Source organism: Myodes glareolus, chromosome 10 (assembly GCF_982192425.1).
Source record: "Myodes glareolus chromosome 10, mMyoGla1.1, whole genome shotgun sequence".
Taxonomy (NCBI): domain Eukaryota; kingdom Metazoa; phylum Chordata; class Mammalia; order Rodentia; family Cricetidae; genus Myodes; species Myodes glareolus.
The window spans coordinates 43,695,574-43,718,190 of record NC_142035.1 but is presented as its reverse complement, the minus strand read 5'-3'; the positions used below and the strand labels follow the sequence as shown (position 1 = coordinate 43,718,190).

General features: G+C 41.2%; 1 protein-coding gene across 1 annotated transcript in view; it reads right to left on the bottom strand.

The window, feature by feature from the left end:
- The window catches only part of Hao1 (hydroxyacid oxidase 1), a 48,016-nt gene that overhangs the window by 17,161 nt on the left and 8,238 nt on the right, over positions 1-22,617 (bottom strand). Inside the window, exons 3-4 of the mRNA XM_048455412.3 lie at positions 8,034-8,289; positions 1,129-1,304 (exon numbers count right to left, since the gene is read on the bottom strand). Of these exons, the coding sequence (XP_048311369.1) occupies positions 1,129-1,304; positions 8,034-8,289 (432 nt within the window). The remainder of the gene's footprint in view (positions 1-1,128; positions 1,305-8,033; positions 8,290-22,617) is intronic.

The window sequence follows — 22,617 nt, the reverse complement described above, 5'->3', positions numbered from 1 at the left end:
AGTAACTTGCATTAGATAAAGAAATAAAGTATTTTAGATACACATCAACAGTTTTGAAAGTAACCCAAGGATAATGAAATAATATACCTTAAGAACTTATTAGCATAGTATTTGTAAAAAGAGCTAAAGAGAAAGGGGTTTCTTCAAAACAAAAACTCATGAAGAAAGTGAAAAAGAATCGATAAGAAAAGAAAAGGAAAAAAAGAAAAGAAAAAACTCTGAGAAGTTTTGTGCCTTTGTTCATACATGTTATTTATTTGTTAGGGTGAGTTCTAGAGAAGAACAAATCCTGTCTGAAGCACACGCGTGAGGCTTTGTTAATGTTCTCCCAGGGCAGAGTTTAACCACAGTAATCAATTACATCCTGCATTCCAATTTGCATTCATTAAGATGCAATTTTTAAAATGGTTGTAAGGGTGGATGCCTCTTCTAGAACTTCCCAGCTAGCCACGGTTTCACATTCCTGAAAACACAGTCTCTGCTCTTTGGTAAAAAAGAAAAGAAAGGAAATGTTCTCAGTCCGTCCATCTGCCTTTTGGGTGAAAGCCTGTGAATCGATAAGAACTTGTCTTCTCAGAGCTTCTTCAGCTTTCCCTCCAGTACAGCCTTAGCATATGTGTTATTTGATACAACTGTAGTCATAGAGATGATTTGTGTTTGATAAATAAGTGAAATAAACAGTTACAGAAACACTAGATAGGATAAACTTTACATGTATGAATAGCTTCCTTTCAAACACTACTCTCTTGATCTTGCTTTTTGACCTGTCTCATTAGGTAGCCTCACTGAAAGCAATGAGCATTTTACCTAGTAAACACTTTATTTATTATATGCAATACTGTGAAAGCCTGAAGAAATGATCCGCATGTGTAGAAAGGAAGGTGGTAATGCTGGGGGGATGGAAGGAACAGTCCTAGGGGAAGTGATTTCAAACTACAGACAGACATGAAGATGTATGTACATACTCGAATAATAAGAGATCTTTTGAAAGAAAGAATTGGGAGCTGAAACATCTTTCAATTTGTAATACCACATGTTCCTGTCAATTGCACTCTCTAAAAAGCTACCATGACCATATCCAAAAATGAGCACGAAATCAGTAAACAGCAAAGGAGAGATATGACAAACCTCTCAAAATGCCCTTTACAACAATAGGCAGTGATGTCAATCGTCTGAGCCATTTAATGTCATCCCAGCTGAGAGATGGGTCTATGGCTTGTGCCACATATTCAGCAAGTCCACTGTTGTCTCCGAAATTCCCATTAGGAGAAAATGCCAAATCATTGGTTTCAAAGTTTTTCATCCTAGAATAGATACATAGAATGGGTATTAGAGACAACTTCTGTCTGACTTGGGGAAAAGAAGTGGGGGGAAAGTGCTCCTTTTCTGATAAGTTGCTCGATCACTTTGGGATTGATTGTCTGCAAATTCTCTAGGGCTTGATGTGGGAGTGTGTTCTAACTGTGGCCATGTGATTTCAACTAGCCACCTAAAGCTTTATTTACGTGTGTGTGTGTGTGTGTGTGTGTGTGTGTGTGTGTGTGTGTGTGAGTTCATTCAGACAATTCAGTCTTAAGGATCAATATGAGACCATGTTCAAACATTTCCTGTTTAAGTCAGTTTACAGCTACAGACAATGGACTGGATGCTATTTTCAAGCAGTTGTACTAATTCAGCATAATAGAAATCATTTGCATGGTGCCTTATTGTTTACGAAGGCCTTTTATATACTTATGTTTGTACATTTCTTTCCTTAAGATCTTTTAGAAGGTAACACTGAATCACTTTGAGTTCCCTTTTATACAAAAGTAACCCAAGTGCAGAATGAGATGGCCAAGAATAAAACTAGCTTAGGGGCATTATTTGGGATCTAGCCTGGGTCATTTGACTGCTAATTATATATTTTTTGCTTAGATGTGCGGTACTGTGGGCATTGATGGGAATCAGGAAGTGCTTCTCAGCACAGGAGTCTTGCCTTTCCCTCCTACATCAGCTGTTGCCTGGTTACTGGCTCAACCTCTGATCTTCCAGAGAATCTTGACAAAAGCCTGGGCTTTCAGGTGCTCACGAAGCACCATCTTTCTTTCTTGTGGTTTTTTCTGGCTGCTGGACTTTCATTACACCCAGCAAACTGCAGGTGTCAACTCATGTCCCTATGGGTAGACTCACTCTGAGATGTAGTGTGTCTGTGTTCCCAGAATGTGCATTCCCATAATGTTCCCACGGGATCTGGGATCAGGCACATGATCAGTTGCCCATGGTTTTATCTATCTTCACAAAACTCCTCATTTGCTGGCTTCCTCTCCTCTACCCACTTCCTTAGATGCTAACAGTCTTTTCCTTCAGGAAGAGCAACTTACACTTGGTCAGTGACTCCATTTTATTCCCAGGGAGCCACAGCCTAGACACACCAACACTGAGCTGGTTGCCTTTTCCTAGTCTAACACATTGATCGAGTTTGACCAAGTGGTTCTCTAACTCACGGCCAGGACTCTACGGCTGGATCACCCTATACTTGGTATCCTTTATCTCGCCCTAACATGGCATTCTTGGCTGTATTTGGACAGTCTCCCACGCTACAGACGAAGTTCATTCTGCTTACAGTTCTGATCACACCACATGGATCGTTGGCAATATGGATACGCAATGGCATCTTCCATGTGGCCGAGCAGCCCACAGTCCACAAAGGCACTTACAAAATCATCAGGTAAAAGTCTTTTCTGAACTAGTTGAAACTCAGCTTGCCCTTCTACACACTTTAGCAGACCAGCTAGCCATTCTTCCTGTGGGTGACAGCTCCGCTGTGTGTCATCTGTGGATTAGTCCCAGCTGATTTGTCCTCCACCAGCTCTGCCAATTAACACGACAAAGATCCTGAAGCCATAACTAAAACTGCATGTCAACAGATGGCAGTATCTATGACTTCTTTTTTTTTTAATTTATTTTAGATCTTCTTTTCATATTTAACTGGTTGATACTTAGTTGCCACCTTAGGCTGTTTCCGCTGAAATGACTGCTAGAGTAGTTAGGGTGCGGAGATCACGCCCTGGACGTGGACTTTCAAACAACCCTACTCAAGCCACTGTATCAAGGACAATTTTCTCAGTAGGACTGAACAGCCTCCTATAGATTTATGGATAGAAAGACATAAATAAAACACCACAAATACACGATGTCCAGCTACGTGTTGGCTTTTGATGAAATTCCCGAGCTTTCCATTTGTCAAAATCCTTAGGGTTATGCAGTTGCCACAGCCCTGGGTCTTCTGTGGTCTCCTTAATTCAAATTGAATTAAGCTTTCTGTTCAATAAATGTGTTCTTGGGAGGGAAACCCAGGCCATTACTTCAATGATACTAAGTTTCAAACATAAATAATACTGTTTAAAAAAAAAAAGGTGCAACCTATCTGTTCCATCCTAAGACCAGGAGAGAAAGGGAAACCATCTACACGTATCCCTCGCCCCCACACCAAACAGGCGGCTGTGTTTCAGCAAGGGTGGGTGAAAGGGTGAAATGGATAGGAAAAAACAGAAACATGGATAAAATTATATAAATGACTGTTGTTATTCTTGGACCGTGCAATGCAGATCAACACTTGAATGAATGCTGCCTTACAGACATCTCAGGGCACAATGAAGCCTTGTTGTTGTTACTGTAAACTTTGTTCAAAGCCAGAAGCCAAGAAAAAGTTTTCAGATATCTTGACAGAGATCCACGATGGAGTGTTTTACCGATGGCTCTCAAAGAAACTGCCATGAATGCTATTTTTATTCCCATTATGACGTGTGTGTGTGTGTGTGTGTGTGTGTGTGTGTGTGTGTGTGTGATCCTTAAAGTAGCTTCTGATATTCATTTTGTAGAGGACGAAAAAGACAATACAGAAATAGTAATGCAACTATTTAAAGCTTAATTTTCCCAATCCCAGGCTGATGAACGTCACAAAGAGACCAAATTTCTTCCTTCTAAGGGAATTGTTATTTCTGGGGTGACCTTTAATATAATTTTTAATCTGACATAGGAATTGGCTTTGATTTTAGTAAGTTAGTATCAAGCAGCAGTAATAACTACTGAAGTAAATATGCTTAAATAACCAATAGTATAATTGATAAGAAGGAGCGTGAATGGTAATATATTATTTTATAAATATTGCTAACGTAACACTAAGGATAAAGCCACATCTCTACACCAAAAACTTCCAAAATAAAGTAAAACAAGATAAAAATCATCTAAGTTCACAATACTATCAAGAGTACGGAAAGAAGAAGAAACTCACAATCTACATGGGATGGGGACAGGCAGCCAGCCTTTCTTCTGTGGTTAGGAAAGCACAGTGTTCAGAACACATCCTGGTCACTTACTCCTCAATGTGGCCAGGTGGTCTAAAGATACACTGAGTCCACAAACTTCAAGTTCTAATCCAGTTCAACTTTTCCCCAGTTGTCTTATATTGGGAAAATTGCATTGGTAAATTCTTTTACGCTGATTAAACAATTGCATGCTAAGCACCTACTATCTACCCCTGTTTTAGACATTTGACATTTAGTGAACGCCAGTAAATAAGAGAACAAACTATCTCCATCCATCACAGAGAATATTGACATGTAGATTGTCGCATTTTTTAGAATCTAGGTACAATGCAAAATGAAAGGACACAATGGGACAGAGTGGGAAGCAAACCAACTGGGGGAGGCCTAAGTTGACATCTGAAGTGTGGCAACAAGGGTAGATTTCATCGCAAAGCTACTACAAAGATGAACTCAATAGGGTTAGGTTTGACTTGTCATTGCTGTTATAACAAATGACCACAAATGCAAAGCCACACAATGTCACAAGTTTGTGGCCTAGAGATACGGCTTAGCACTGGCTGCTCTTCCAAGACTGAGTTTCGATTCTTGGCACCTACCTCTCAGCTCACGACCGCCTAGTTTCAAGGGACCCAAAGCCCTCTTCTGACCTCAGCGGTACACCATGTAGTACATTTACAGTGGTTACAAAGACCAGAATGGTTCTCGCTGAGCTAAGCTCAGCTCAGAGTGTCCGGGCCTTCTGACTACCTAGGGCAGAACAGACAACCTCACTTGATCTCTCGCTGGGCAGCCCACTTGGACATACGATTCCAAACTCTCCTTTTAACACTTCGACTCCTCCTCCGGCCGACATTTGTGCCTTTCCTAAATAAAAACTCTTCGTTGCATATAATGTCTACTGTGATAAAACTAGGTCACCTCCTGTCTCAAGATCCTTAACTCAATCCCGTCTGGTTTGAGGGTTCGGGTGTGGATACCTTCGGCCTCTGTATGCATTCCTAACAACGATTGGCTTTTGTCACTTTTCTTTAAACTTTCTGGAACTGTGGGGGAGAGGGGCAGACTAATCTTAACCCAGGTAAATTAATCATCTCCTTGGAGCACAGACAAGACAGAAAGTCCCTGCCTCCCAGGCTCCGGAATCTGCGTGATCAACTGGCTTTGCGCCTGCTCCTTCCAGAGTGGAGGATTTCCCTTTTCCCTCTCACTTTCTTGCCAGTTGTAAAGTGCACGCACGCGTATGTTTTGCATATAGACCAAGTGGCCATTACCAACCCTCTGAACTCTCTCTGCTCCCGGGTGCCAAGAGTCAGGGCCCTCCCCTCCACCCGGGGCAGAGGAAGTAGCAAAGGCTGGAAGGAGCCGGGCTTAGCGACTCATTCTCCCCTGGATTTCCTGTCTCCTTCCCTTGCCAAACCTCACTTCTGAAAAGCAGGCTTCACCTTCTATGAGTCATGTCAGTGCAAAAAGAAACTGATTTCATATCGGACTGTTAACCGATGAGTTTTGGGGTGGAGGGTGGTGAATGAAGCCTCCAGCAGAAGGCTTGACCTCCGGTTTGTGTGTTCTGTCTTTCAGAGTGTGTGCCCCTGAGGTGCTTAGCAGAAGCGTTCCCCCGCCCGCCTCGCGCTCAGTGCTGCCCTGCTGCCCCCAGGACAAGCCCCACCAGTGTACAGCCTCAGGTGGAGTGTGCCCAGCTGCAGGATGTTTCCGTGTTCCCCGTAACCTGGATGTGTTGCTCGCCATTTGATCATCTTCAGAACAGAACTGTGACAAGCTGGAAACCCAGGGCCACTCCTGTGAACACCAGCAGCTGAAAGGGGTCTTTGTTTCACGGCTACCACATCATCTGGGCAGAAGTCCAGGGGCAAAGGAAAAGGGGGGAGGGAAAGGGCCTGTGGCTCATCATGCAGTCACCTCCGTGCTGAGAAGCGAGGGGTCCCAGCCGGTATACACAAACGTGTCCTGCCCACAAGACTAGATATCCATGCATTTGCTCAGAGCAAGAAGCACAAAGTAAACTCCGTGATTCTTTTACCATCGCTGTTGTTAAGAGCAATGTCATTAGGGGAAAAGGAGAAAGGCCATTCCTTCACAAACGACCAAAGGAAGTAAGGAGTGTTTCCTTTAGGAAACTGTAACAGTGTGAAACTAATTATTTTAGAAAGTCTAAAAAAAAGTAAGTAGGCAGTCAAAATAAAGAAGGTGAACGGAAAAGGTAAGTAGGCATTTTCGAGAGGTTGGAGGTTTGCTTTCTGGTGAATCTGGCAGGGTTAGGGTTATGTTGGCAGCTGCGGTTTTTGTTCTCCTCACCTTACATGGTATCTGGGTAGCCTGCCCACTGAATCCATATGCAGAAATAATATCCCCAAATCTGTCTGGGAGCGACAAGCATTCCCACTAATTACGTCACCGGTTAACACACAACACAACAGCAACGTCTGTAAAGTCTCATTGTGAAGTCTCAGGTATATTGGTGGCTGTGTGAAATGGAATCTGATAATCTTCCACACGACTGTCTATAATGCACACAAAGTTGTACTTCTGATCATCTGTTTCTCCCTATGAGGAACCCTGACGTAAGCTTGGCATCTGTTCATTTTGAATTCTTTCAGAAGGTAGGCATAGGATGCTTTACCTTTATTCCTTTACCTTTCTTTTGTTTCAAAGACAAACAAAATGTAGACAGAGTGGGCAGGGGCCCCTGTGAACAAGCCCTAGACTTCTTGAAAAGCATCCATGGACATTCAACATCAAATGCCACCCACTAAGACAAGGGTTTGCTCTCTGCTCAGATAATATAGTCCCAAGAGATGTCACATACCTGTCACAACGGGTATGCAGTATAAGGGTATTATTACACATTATATTATAGTATTATACATATTATTATATTTCAGTATAAAATATAGGAGAAAGCAATGAGGGAAGACACATATGGCTGAGCAAACCTGAAGTCCTTTCTCACTGACTTCCACTGAGGTCTTGGATTTTACTCAAGCTGCTTCTACTCCTAAAAATGCTACAAGGGAAGGGACAATTAAATATTACTTATAGGTTGAGTGTCTCAATGGAATCATTACAGTTTAGTTTTGGATCACGTGATACACACTTTTTGCTGACATGATGAGTGAGTGGAGAACAAATCTTGACCCATGGATGAACCACATACACACAAAACAAAGTAGAAGATGATGGATCAAGTACATGGCTTCTTTTTCCTCCATGTTTTTGTCCTTTTTCTTTTACATCTTCCTAGCTCGCTTTCCTCCTAATACAACTAAAATTAAAATATGAACGTGGGTCTTTGATTTCCATGAAGAAACAGGGTACCAGGATCACAATAAAAAGCTGTAGCCTATACAAAACTCATCTGGATGTTCCCTCGTACAGCCCATGGCCGTAATGCATCCTAGTAATAAAATCTGTCTAATTTTACAATTATATAGTAGTCCCTTCTATTGTAATAGCTCAAATGTGTCACATCTCCAAGCAGCATCACTCGGGAGAGATTGTATAGATCTGTGGTAATGACTAGCTCCAGAACAGAGAACATGTCATTCCCAATGAGTTCCTTTTAATCATGCTTTAAAGCTAATGTCTCTATAGCGATTTACATCTCTATGGTATCTACTTGTCAACTACAAAAAGAAAACAGCAGCTTTTGGAGGTGGCCCATGGAAAGAATAGAGAAACCCCACTCTGGGAATGTGAGATCATACTTACCTGAGTTGTGGCGGCAGCTTGAATCTGTTACGCACATCATCGAAGCGGTTGCCCAGGTAAGGGGTGTCCACAGTCACAAATATTGCCTTGTAACCCATCTGCTCAGCTCGCTTCACTAGCTGCCTGCTGACCTCACGGTCTTTGTAGATGTACAGTTGCATCCAACGAAGTGCCTTGGGGCCGGCTTCTGCCACTTCTTCTATTGAGGAGGTGGCCCAGGAACTCAGCATCATACCTGTTCCCATGGTCTGACAGGCTGGAATAGAAAGGAGAAAAATCAATGCAGGCATGGCACCAGTCCTTTTACTAGACCAGGGTTTCATTCAAAGGGGAAAGAACTCTGTAAATGCAACCTGCCAGCATGAATGCAAATCTTTAAAAATAAATAAGACGTGCATTGATTTTTTTTCACTCTGTATTATTGTGAAAAAGAATAAGTAAGTAACAAAAAATGGCTGCAACTTCAGGTGGAAATAATGAGTTCAACCTGAATGACAATCTTGAGGAACTGGTTATACTGTCTGTGGTTAGAATATAAAATAAAATACATACAGCCATTAGGCATAGCACTGCTGTGAAGGTTAATTTGATGTGTCAGCTATCCAGGCCATGGTGCCCGGATATTTGGTCAAGCAAATCTGGATGTTACCATGAAGGTTCTTTTAGATGAAATTAGCACTTAAAGTACTGGTAGAAGTGAGTAAAGCAGATTGCCTGCTGTTGTGTGGCCTCATCTGATCTGTTGAAGACTTAAAATATGGCTGATCTCGCCCAAGAAAGCAAAGGAAATAATCCCAGCTGACTGCCTTTAAAGTTGACATTAATACCACCATTCATAGGGTCTCTAGATTTCTGATTAGTCTGGAGATCTGGGGTTTTAGTGTCTCCATAATTATGTAACCCAAGTCTTAAAAATGAGACTCTCATAAACACAGACAGACAGATAGATAGATAGATAGATAGATAGATAGATAGATAGATAGATTGATAGATAGATAGGGAGATAGATAGACAGACAGACAGACAGACAGACAGACAGGTAGGTATAGATGACAGTGCTATCTGATATCTAGATTTCTATATTGCAGGATAGATCTTAATGATCCCATCTCTCTGGAGAATTCCAGTTGTTCAAATTATAAAATATTTACAGGCATACAAATACAACGAAGATAAATAGGTATATTAAAGTGAAAAGTTCAAAAAAGTAACATGTATGCTATGATTCCACACTTCTACAAATTATAGCTCATCCAAGCAAACTAAACATTAGTGAGCAATAAAATTATGGGTGAGTTCAAGTTTTCCTATATTTCTGAATTTCTTTTTAAAAGTGTTTACTAAGACACATTCTACCCATGTATAAATGTGTGAACAAGATATCAAAAGCAAAGTCATCTTTTTGATTGCAGAAACAATGAATGAGAAAATTGTCTTAGAAGATGTTAAAGGACATTAATGATGGGATTTCCTCCCTAATGATAAGTGAGTTCAGTGAAGGGGAGGCTGATTTGCTGTTTGCATGCTATACAGGAAGTTCCAAGGAATAAAGCATAAATACCCAATGCTGGCTACAGAATCCCAAATCACTCATGACATCTGAATGGTCACCTTGTGTCAAGTGACAGTGAATGTACTTGCCCAAGTGACACTCGTAGGAAGACAACGGGAATCAAGTAAGATGGTGATTATGAAGTTTCTCTGAGAGGTTCAAGAGTTTCTATGCTCAAATTTTAGTCAACAACCAAATCTCCTGGAAATCTTATAAAAGTGGGCCACCTGGTCCCACCTACTATTTCTTACTATGTGGGTCTCCTGTTGTACCCCAAGGATTCAACTAGTCCATACAATACAACGCTGCTGCCATCTATGCTGGAGCACACTTAGACACTGAAATACTAGCATCAGCGGCTGATAGTAAAAGTCTAAGCTCAAATGCTTTTAAATGAATTTCATTTGAAGCCTTCACATCACTTCTCCAATACCCTTGATGGTATCTATATTCCAAACAAGACACGTGAACTGAAGAGCATCACCCCTTTCGGACGACAGTGTTCACCCCAGGAGCTCAGTTGAGCATTTCTATAATGGGTTCTTGGGGCTGCAAACCACTGTCCATAAGAAACACATTTTACTAGGTAATAATACATCTGGATCCTTGTCTTGATGGGGCGTGGTGCTATCGGTAATTAATGATCCACCAGACTAGCTTAATACAAAATATACAGCTTTAATAAACAGAAGGAAGACTTACATCAGAATCCCAACAATCCGTCCGGACACAGGAGCCAGGCGAGAGAGAGCTAGGGGAAGCAAACCCACCAGGTTTATAGGTAAATTTTTGCCTTAGGGCAACACGCCCCACAGACAGAATGTGATTGGCTGAACTCCCCTATCATTGTCTGATTTTCATTAATTTGAAATGTGGGAACAGCACCAGGAGACAGTGAGCACTTGGGTCAGAATATTCTAACCATCACTTCACCACAAAGAGACGATGTTCTGAAGAAGATGTGACCTGACTAATGTCATAAAGGCTGAGCAGCAAGGTAAGACACAAACCCAGTGTGTCTGTTTGTACAGGACTGGTATCCATGAGAGTCTCTGGCAACCAAGCACAGATAAAGGTAGCTCCTGATAAAGGGATGAGCAAAGGGGACATTCAGATAATCTGGAACTTTCATGAACTTAGCAGTGCACACAGCTCTGATGATTGTAACACAGAAATCTTCAGACTTTCCTCAGCATGTAAGTATCAATAGGCATTCTACAGAGATTGTGACAATGTTCAAACCATTCACAAACCATATGAACATGAAACCTAATTTGCTCAGGATGTCAGCATTCTTAAACCCTTTCCCACAATCACTTGAGTCCAGATGTTCATGGAGTCCTTGGGCAGCCCATGCCTCCATGACCCTGACCTGCTCTGGAGCTAATGTCTTCTAAGTTCCTTTTTCCTCCAACATGGGGGCTCCAACCCAGGGCATGCTATTCACGAACTTGTCACTGAGCTATGGCCCCAACCACCATGTTTACTTTTCATCAACTAAAACCATAGGGGCTTACATTTGGAATTGAGGCTTGCACATTCTAAGTCACCATCGTTTCTGGTGGCAAGAGTTTGATAAATATCTGTGATTTAACGAGAGTCACCTGGGAGCCGGGGGAATATCAGAATCTGGGCATCGGTGAACCATCTGCTGAGGCGAAGCTTGGAGAAATCGTAAGAAGTTCCATGTTTCCTGAACAAACATGGTTAGTTACACTGATTCCTAGTCACCTGTGATTGCTTGCTGTGTCCAAGGAAAATTACTCATACATTATACCTCTTGGGGTTTTTTTTGACATACGGTCTCATCTTAGAGTAAACTAAGGGCATACAAACTTTTGCAGGGCCCATCTACAACTAGACCTGAAAATGTGTCTATCCAAGTAAGAGCCGATCTGAGAATGGATTGGCCCACGCCAGTTTGGCATTTATACAACAATGTACTGGTTTATATTACAGACCAAACATTATTGCACACGCCTGTTATTCAGCACTGGGGAAGCTGAGGCAGGGGGATTTCAAGTTTGAGGCTAGTCTGGGTTTCCTGGTACAAGAGAACAAGTTGAAGGGCAGCTGCAGCATAGTATGCCCCGATCTCAAAATACAGAAACTTCCATTCTAACAGGCAAGTAATTATCGTGCTTCCCTTACTTTCCTTCAAATTTTCTAGAATATTTTGTCATGCCATCAGTTCCTCCCCTCACTAAGGGTTCCTTGGGGCTTTCACATAGCGATAATTTTCTACCATCTGGCACGCCTTGCAGGATCCACACCTGTTACAGCGGAAGAGACCAGTGTTCTAAGCATCACTTTGAACGGGATAAAGCCCATTGCTGAGCTGGAAGCTAAGGATGTCACACATCACCTTCACCTGAAAGATAAAGAGAAATCCTTCCCGCTCACCATGCACATTGGAAATAAAGATTGCAGGTTTTACAATTTCGTGAGGACCTGAGCGTGGTCCAAAGTTCTAGTCAGAGAAAGCCTCTGACAACTTGCACCCACGGATATGTTCATCTTTTCATTCCCAAACTGGTTTTGAATCTCTCTGTGCAGTTAAAATCCATTACCTCCCACTCACAAAGGTAAGAACGGTCAGATTTCAGTCTACAAAGAACAGGCTTCAGCTTTCCTCTCTATTCCCAGATTTGTGGCCGCTCCCCACACAGCTGCAAGGTGACTGTATTTTCACACAGCCTGCAGAAAAAGGGCTCTCAGCCAAGGCACTGTTGGTAAGAAAGCCCAGCGTGGCTCTTTCCAGGGGTGAAGAAGATTCATGGTAGTCAGCACATCCTAAAGATAACATATTCAGAGCCAGTGAGATGGTTTAGTGGGTAAAACACTTGCCAGGAAAGCCTCATGACCTGAGTTCCATCTCCAGAAGCCACATAAAGGTAGAAGGAAAGAACCAACTCCCCAAGGTCATCCTCTGATCTACACACACACACACACTTTGGCATGGGTGCACGCACATATCAACATACACAGATGATGATGATGATGATGATGATGATGATGATGATAATAATAATAATTTTAAGACAATATGTCCAAGTAAGCATGAATCACACATGACCTCTTAGAACTTTGTTTTCCTAGTTTTACTGCCTCTTTTTATCACCCTGAATGTATAACTCAAAGAACAGCCCTTTACTGGGGGAAGCTATTTGTTTCTTTGGTCTCGTTGAACAGCCCAGCCTGACCTGAAATTTGGTATGTGTTTTGGGCTGACCTTGAACAAGAGACCCACTTGTCACTACTTCCTAAGTGCTGGGATTTCAGATGTGTGGCACTATGCCCAGCTAAACTTTCATTTTAAAGGTTCATTCATTATTCTTACTTTATTCCATGACTATTTTCCTGCATATATGTGTGTATGTACGTATGTACTTATGTATGTATGTATATCACAAGTGTGCCTGGTGCCCACAGAAGCCAGAAGAGGGTATCAGATCCCTGGAACTGAAGTTGCAGATAGTTGTGAGTTGCCATATGGTTGCTTAAGAATTGAACCCACAAGAAAAACAACTGCTTTGAAACCCTGAGAAATATCTCTACTCCCCAGCTAAACTTTTGAAAGTCTAGGTTAAGTCAGAATTTGTTGATATACTTTGTGTTCCTTTCTTCCCTTTATTGGGCTGTAGCAGTCACACGTTATTCCATTGTTCTGAAGCAAAGCTAGACACTCATACATCAAGACAGCAGTGTGGTCACATACACATAGGCATTGAAAACAAAGATATATATATATATATATATATATATATATATATATATATATATATATGTATATATGTATATATGAACCAGGAGATAATGCTGATTTCAGGTTGAGCATCCAAGGCCTGGCAACAACCCCAGCTTTACCACCCATGAGTCACATTCCATCTGCCAAGTAACTCTAAGCCAGTTGTCCTCCTTACTTAAAGTATCAATGGGCAGTTAGTTAAATTAAGACAAGGCCTGTGAATGTTTGCCTCTGTGTACATTGAGGCTGTGTGACTGGGAAGGGCTAGGAGCAATAGTTCTAGCACAGTATGAAAAAAAGAGGTCTAAGGTTAAACTGTTCATGATTTTGTCAGAGAAATATTTTTTAACATCACCGTGAGTAAATATGTACCATAGGCAGCAATGTTTCTTGTTTTAGCTATGTATTTTGACAAGTGCTAATTGTGTATACGATGGTGGGACGATGTGATGATTTGAATTATAGGCACATTGCAAAAGAAGTCAATGATGCTAAATAACATGCAACTAATATTTGATGAAAACATCAAAAGCTTGTCCTTCAAGGTTGAGTGTGTAGCACAGTAGAGCATTTGAATAGAGTGTCCAAGGCTTTGAGTTCAACCCATAGCACCAAAAGAATGGTTAAAAATACTATTCCTCAGCAATTTGACCTTTATAACACATCAGTACTCCGTGTGGCTTCATGCAGCACAACGCATCCCCAGTAGTTATTCCTCTAGCCTACCCTAGACTTTGGTTGACACCTTCCTTTCCCCATTATCCCTGAGCCCTAGCTTCTCTTTCCCATTATATCACCCTACACTTTGATTGACACTTTTTGCTACATTCTCATCCCCTAACGCTAGCTTCCAGTTCCTATCAGTTTGCTCTTTGATTCCATAATATTACATTATGCACCCACACCCACCACATTTTCTTTATTTGTTCATCCTTTAGTGGAAGCTTAGGTTCTTCCATTTGTGAATAATGCTGAAACAAACGTGAGAATACACATGTAATTTTAGCATACCAATTTCAATCCCTGTGAATATTTACTCAAAAGTAGGATTTGGGGATCACACTATAATTTTATTTTTTTTTCATTTTTAAGAGATTTCACTGGCCTACAATGTCCCAGAATAGCAAAGAAAATAGTTAATGAGAGAATGAACTATCAGTGGGCTTGAAGAAAACATGGGCAAAACATCTATCTGAAAAGGGGCCGATATTCAAGGTGTATACAAAATTCAGTTCAATAGCAAGAATACAGCCCACAAATCAGACTGTTTGATAATGACAACAGCACTTACTTCTGCAGGAAATTCCTCTCAAATCCCCCCAAATGAAGTGTCTTATTCAAGTTAAATCTTGTGCATTAGGGAAGAGCTACACGGAAATAAGTAGTATGGCTCTGTCCCATGAAGGCACCGTCCAGCAAAGCTTAACTACATCTTTACCCAGTGGCATCTGCAATTGACTACATACGAACTGAGCGATGCCTGGGGCTGACACAAAGCCTAAAGTCCAGTATACAGTGACTTACATAAGCTGGCATAAGCTAAAAGCTCAACAAAACAGCATGCCTGGCCAGATCTACCTTATGACTGGACAAGGCCATCGTGTCCATGCAATGGGAGCAGGTTTCTTTATTTCAAACCTTATTGAAAATGTTTCATTCTGATCTAGGTAATGCAGATATAAAAAAATGAAGACAGGACCCTTTTGTATTGTGTTTATTATAAAAATTTGGATCACAAGTTCACTCATGCCAGGTCTTGAATGGAAAGGATCTGTGCATGCATCTCTCTCCTGTACTAGAGTGTTTATGGCATTTTACATGTTCACCCTGACATCAGCAGACTCTCAGACATCCTGGAGGATCTTCAGAAGGGAATGATTTCCATGCTGCCTCCAACAAATTCACAACAGAGGACTTAACCCATTCCTTTGGGAACCATACAGAGCTTTCATCCCAGGATTTGTCTATCCTTCTAAGGCTTGATGTCTAATAGGGGCTATAGAGATGTTGATGGACTTCAGATTCTGACTAGTTGACCTGGAGTGAGACCTGAGATGCATATTTCCTCAAAACTGCTGAGTGTTTTCAAGGCTGATGACCACCAACCATTCTTTTGAGAGCAACGTAGTGTATATTTTCCTTCTGATGTGCTCATCCAAGCTCATGGGATGAGTTTGGAAAGCACTCCCAGAAAATGAGAGGAAATCTGACCAGGGGTAAGAGTGGGTATTTGTTCTCCTTTCATGGCTTGCCAGTTGCTCACATCACCCTGGTGACATTTCTGCTCTCTGTTGGTGCCTACTTGGGAGGGGCACAGGTCATGTGCTCTATTTTTTTCCCAGATTTACCTCTGACTGGCTCTACATCGAGGAGTTGAACTGCATTACAATAACTATCCCCAGTGCATTTAACCATTACCAGATGTTCTCCATATGCTGGTTTATCCATAGTTTCCTCAGCTTCCGAGATTCCAGATTAGAAGGATAAATTAATGACTTAGTCCAAATTTGAACATCCAAAGATGTAAAAGGAGAAAGAGCTGTTCTTTCCCAAGGCTGGAAAATTGCAACTTACTAATTATAAAATAGCTTCCAAATGTCAATGTCAAGTTCAGGAGACTTATGAATAGGATATTAAGTGAGCAGATAGAACAAAAACTCATCGTGCAGTGTGGAACATGGAAGAAACTAAGGCAGAACTGAAGATGTCCATCCACAGCCACACCAGAGAAGTCGGGACTATTCTTTAAAACATTAACTTGTGATAGACCATCATGTACTCTGAGTAGGGCACAACAACTGAGCAATTTGAAGTACTTTGATTTAAAATGTTTATTTGAACATCACCTCTCTTTTATGCAAAAAGAGACTTGCGCTTCCTAAGTTATGTTTTTAAAAGAAAAAGGAGAGACAGGAAGAGAAAGGTTGAATTTGTTCAAAAGTCTCAACTTTTAAGATGCATTTGATTAAAATGCTCCTACAAATCTTAGTCACCAAAACATCTGTGCTGAAAACAATTTTGTTGGAAAAACGAATTTTGTCATCTGCACAGGAAGCCCTTGTGTAACGGGGAAAATATGCAGTGACAGACAACCAAGCCACTGTGTGTCCGTTCTGAACTCAAGGTCTGACATGCTGAAGTACTTGCACAAACGGACACCTCAACATCCATTGCGTGTGTCAGCCTTTCATCACACAGGGACTAACAGCCCGACCAACGCTGTTGCAGGAGTGTCTGAAAGTATTATTAGGCTTCTCTGGAAAAGAAAAGGTTCTGGGGAACTTAGCTAAGGCAAGTGTCAATTATGCTTGAAATACTCAGAAATAGTCAAACAAACCTTAACTTACCAGTTAAGGACTTTAACCAATTTGAGTACGTTCAAGAAAGGGAAGGAAACTAGGTTTAATTTCACAAATCTTTTTTAAAACACTTTTAAATTTATGTTTTGAAAGAATCTTTCTCATTGTACATACCAATCCCAGTTCCCTCTCCTCCCATTCCCCCACCTTCCACCTCGCCATACCTCCCATTCATTCCTCAGAGAGGGTAAGGACCAAAGCTTCCCCCCCCCATATCTAGACTGAGAAAGGTATCCTTCCAAAGAGAATGAGTTCCTAAGAGCCAGTTCAAGCACTATCAAGCACTAGGGATAAATACTGATCCCACTGCCAGTGGCCCCTCAGTCTGCCCCGGTCACACAACTGTCACCCACATTCAGAGGGCCTAGTTTGGTCCTATGCAGGTTTTCTCACTGCCAGTCTGGAGTCAGTGAGTTTCCACTAGCTCATGTCCACCGTTCCTGTGGGTTTCCCCATCACAGTCTTGGCCCCTTTGCTCATAGTGTCGCTCCTCCCTATAACTCTTTTTAACAGAAGTTGTTCTCTGAATTGCAGAAGAATATCTTCAAGGATCACACTAGCCTGCCAATGCACTTTGAGATTTCTTTGTCACCATACAGAGGAGCTTGTGAAGAGCCATCAGTCCTAGTGATACCTTAGAGCTCCCTCACTTGCTTCAGCCCATCTCTAGGACACGACACTGAGACACAGGAAAACATCACCTCACTTGTTGGTTGTTTTCCTGGGCTCTGACTGAGGGCTCCAGTCCTGGTGTAACTGGCAGGTAACTAGAAAGAAATGACTCTGCAGGCAGACACTTCCTAATGATGAATGACTTTGACTTTGATGAGCATCCAGGTTATACCTGGCGACTTCAAGGAACTCCCACAGTTTAACCCCCTCAGTGTTCGGACACACTACACCCCTACTGCTCACTGTCATAACCCAATGTCCACTAGGAAGTCACAAAACCAATCACATGATCTCCACAAAGCTATTCAATTAACACAAATTTCGGAGCACAACCCTTGATATCATACCATTTGACGTTGCTCTTAATACAGCAAGGTTCTAATTTTTAATAGCCATTTTTGATGGACAAATTTTATTTCCTGTAAGTGATTTTAATCCTGAATTTAATTTTCAGAAAAGAAATGAAATTTTAAGATACGAAATTGGTTATTTTGCTACAGATTCTCCTTAACTTGCAACAGTTCAGCTTAAGGTTTTCTAGTTCAAAATAGAAATAAAATAATCCGCCTTCAGTAGGAACCATACCTTAAATTTTGAACCTTATTATTTTCCCAGCCCAGAAATAGCCTTAGTGATGTTCTCTTGCTTGCCATGTTGGGAAGTAGCTGTGCACTATGACTTCCAGTCACCCAGAGGAGCACAGGGCAAATAGCCAGTGTGCACCGGGCTGCTAAGCCGTGGAGCTCAGTAAATTCAGTGGAGTCAATGTATTTTATCTTAACAATATTTTCGACTTAGAATAAGTTTATCAGGGCACACTCCATTGTCAAGTTGAGAACATCCGCAGGCAATATAGTACTGCAGGCTTTCACATACTGTTTGTGTCTGTATGTGAGTAATGTGTGTACATGTGTATGTAATATGTCGCATTCACTACTTTTGAGTGTTGAAAATGCAAATTCAAACCATAAAATCAAGCTAAATAACTTGAAAAAAAGCATGGAGTAGTTATTTTTTATTTTTAATTTTCCTATTGGCATGCTCACTTATTACCAAAATAAGATACTCCCTTCCAAAGAATTAGCTAACATAATTTGGAAACAGTGTGAAGTGATCGTCTCTCTTCTGGTCCTCATTTTGTTTCTTCTTAGTAAAAAAACTTAAACGCTTCTGCTCCTCGCTGACCAGCCTTGCCCATGTGTCCCCTTCTCCTCCACTGGCAAATGACAACGGCAACAATCCTGCAAGTCCATTTTGTGGACTGATGGCAGGGAGACAAAAATCCAAATATTACACCTAATATAGCAAACACCCTCCACTTCAAGAAAAGTCAAAACCGTGTTTTGAGAATAAACTCAGTGCTTTGCCTAGATTGGGTAGACCTGAGAACAATGAGCTTCTTTTCTTGGTAGGAAAGCTGAAATGTATATCTCCCTGGTCACCTAGAATAACACATAAATACATAAATCAATAAAACTTTCAAAACTACATCGTTTGAGTTGGAAGCATAGGAAATGACAATGTTTTCCTGTCGAGTGCTCCTTCAGTCAGTGTTAAGGCTGATTACTTAATCTCAGACAATCCAGAAAATTCAGCAGCTAGAGTGCTCCTCTCCACCGTGATCAGTTCTCTGGAGTGTGTGGCTCTTTGTGCTACCTCTTACACCTGCACCTTCATAGGTGGCCAATCACAGCTAAATCCCCAAACTTCACTTTGGAATGTTTTAGGCTCAAAAAGAAAGTGTTCAGATTTAATGGTTTTATGGCCCATCAAATCCTGTGTGGTAGCCTCTAATTGCATCCAGCGGCAGGGATTTCTTTTAAAACTCTTTTATTTTGACAGTTTAATAAGAATTTGCTAATACGCTGAGCATTCCTGGAACGCATTAGACAGAGGTGACTTTCTCGATACATGAGGTCCCAGCACTCCCTCATGTGGCCTTTGTCCACATAACAAACTAAACTATAAGAACAAACGATTTTTTTCCCTTTATTATTCCTCGGTTTAAAGCCAATAAATAAATAGGCTCAGGCAGCTCCATGGAAGATGGGGTAAAGTTTTAGGATATCACTATGCATATAATGAGACAGCTTTCCTGGTAGTGCCCATAACACAGCAGCAAGCCTTTGAGAACTCAGACTTGGGACTGAAGCGACGGCTCTGCTATTTACAGCTGGGCTCACAACAATAAAAGACACGAGAAATCAGAGTGGTCTACCCATCTTGCAAGACAGATACCAAATCTGACTGTGGCACCTATGTTATCAACTTACAAGTAGTAAGATTTATGACCACTGCTCACTAATGCCTTCAACATGTGAAATACAGAGGTGATTTATTTTCTTCCCTGAAGAATAAGAACAAAATCTTAAAAACAGGAGGGGGGTAAAAATCTCTTATTTATAGACATTTACAGCTCACTAAATATTAGAACAATTTTCAGTTGTTAAGGTGTTAATGAAATAATGTTCTGCAGTAAATCTTTCAGTCACCGCAGATGGCCTGGCGGTGGTGGCTGAGAAAAGTTGGATTGTGGTAGTACAGGCCTGTAAACCCAGCACTCCAGAGGCAGAGGCAGGCAGATCTCCATTAGTTCAAGGTCAGCCTCTTACAGAGCAAGTTCCAAGATAGCCAAAGCTGCACAGAGAAACCTTGTCTAGAAAAACAAAACAAATTATCAAAGCAAAAAGAATCCCAGCCACACCCCTCCACTTCATAACAATTTTAGAAACTATAGTTTCTGTTGATGTATAATTCAAGATTCCTTACTCATGCACCCAAGCTTTCCTAATGGCTTTCATTTTCTTCTCAAAATCAAAAGGATAAAATGTGCTATGATTTTGATAAATATTCCTAGACTATCACTTTGGGCTTGCTTTAGGTCTCTTGTTGCAATTAATGATATTTGGAAAATATCAGTGGTTGACCAGCATTGACTAATTGAATAATAACATTGAGCAAAATATTTAATGTCACCCAGCCTGTTTCCAGATTAACAGGGTTAATGTATTTTATGATAGCGTTAACGACTAGATGAGATCATATATTTAAAAATCTGAGACACATTAATTGCTCAATAAGTGTTGGTTATCTTTTCATGAGATATTGAAGTACAACTTTGTAAATCTCATAAATATTTACCAAATATTTATCTGTGTTTTCAGCAAGATCCAAAGATAAATGTGCCTCCTCTTCCTGTTTTATATCCCAGGAGAGCAGTGTGAGAAAAAAAAAAAAAGCAAATGCACACAAGAGCTCACTCTCTATCCACACTCTTCCACCGCTGCCAGAAAACACACTAGAAAAGATGGAATGAAATACACTAGAAGAAAATGTAGACGGGTTGCTATATACTTTGAACTATATATCTTTGTTAGTTGGTGAAAATTTAAACATAATCAAAATCATTTTTTAATGTGTAAAGATTATTTACTCTTCTTGGGAATTTTCTGGATTTTTGTGTTCTGCTTTCATTTTGTTTCTTGGGTCTTGTAGTCATGGTTGTTATTATTTTGTTCGGTGATGTAGCCCTAGCTGGTACTGACCATACACCCCAGTTGGCTATCAACTCACTGCAAACCTCCTCCCTGGACCTCCTGGGTGCTGGTGCGAGGTTGCAGGCATGTGCCACCATGCTGAGATGGCTTTGTTTTGCAGTTTTCTCACTGACATATTTTCCTTCATGTTTTGTTTAGCAGTAGAAATCTTTCCTTAAAGAACTTTCTTTTTGAATACTGAACTTACAACCTAGCAGGCATGCTGGATGATGACAATGTTGCCAAGGTCCTTCAGAACAGCCCCAGGCCCCTTGGCACATAGTATACAAACCACTGTCCTTACTTAAGCAGCTCCCTTTATCAGTGAGGAACCAGTAATCCTAGAGAGTGAAAATGACCTGCCACAAGAAGCAAAACCAGTTAGTGGTGAATTTCCACATAAATCAGATGCTGCTGCTGAACAGCCCGGGGACAGTTGTAACCCACAAAAGTATTTGCTTTGGCCCACGCGCTGTTGCCCTAAATAGTGTTTTAGGGAGTTTTGATTTATTTGCCAATGTATAAAAACAAGGAATTGTGCATTTTTTAAAAAATGAGATTTCTTGCTTCTTTTAAGATATTTGAAGATCTGGCAGTCTCTCCTCACTCCCTGAGGAACAGTCAGCTAAAGCAAGGACGTGGCTGCCCCCTTTGGGATACAACAGGCAATCACACTGCCGTCACCACTGAGCATGGACTGTTGCTTAGTTACCTCCACAACTATTTGGACATTATGCATTTCAAGCTTAGACCGTAAAGGTAATTTTCGAGGTCCCTGCATAAAGTGTAAGACAAAGGTATTTAGTCCAAAAAAGGTGGTTTTCATTATGATAAGATAAAAATAGAGTGTGCCTTCCTGAAAGAGGTTATGCATGCAAGAGGAAGGTTCGGGGAATCTGGGGCCCTGATGAGACAGGGAACTGAATGGCACAGGACAGCACTGTAAATTTTTCCAGCTTTAGGTTCTTGACACCACACTGCAACCCTTGGAATTTGATTGTAAAGCTCTCACTTATATCAAGCAACTGGCTGTTTACTAACAAGGAAAGGGCATTGTTGTTGCGTTTCAAAGTTAAAAATAAAATGTACAGCTCATTCTGCAGCCATTGAGCAGTGGCAAAACACAGGATCTTATCCATGGGTCTAGCTCATGTCAGCTTGTGCCCACAGCAGTGACAGGACAAGGCAGAAAGGGCCTTTGAGTCAGATTCTGTGAAGAAATCCAGAAATACACAGGGAAAGCGAGGCTCTGGTGCCATGGCAGTATCCAGAACTGTGGAGAGGATGTCCTCCTCTCAGGGGTCAGACCATCCCTACAGACATGAATGACCCTCATTTATTGTCATTGGCCTGACTGATAGGGACTCTTTGTCCTCAGACTACAAATTAACCTCTGTCCTTTGAACTTGGCCCCAACTTCCTTTCTTTGCAAATAGGCTATGACCCTGGAAATATAAAATTTAAGGGCCAGATAATTATGAAACTGACAAAAAAATCTTCCATAATTTAAATAAATTTCACAAATTTCTCAAGGTTGATTCTGTGATTCCCTAGATTTCAGAGAATAAGCCACTAAACATGAATATTGTTCCATTCTTGCTTCAACTCTCCCGTGGCTAGCTATATCCTTCACTGAGCTCTTGGCTTCCATTCCTCCAGAAGCCAAGGGGCACAAGGATTTGTAGCTGAGATGAGCCCCGAAGTGAGTTCATGGAAA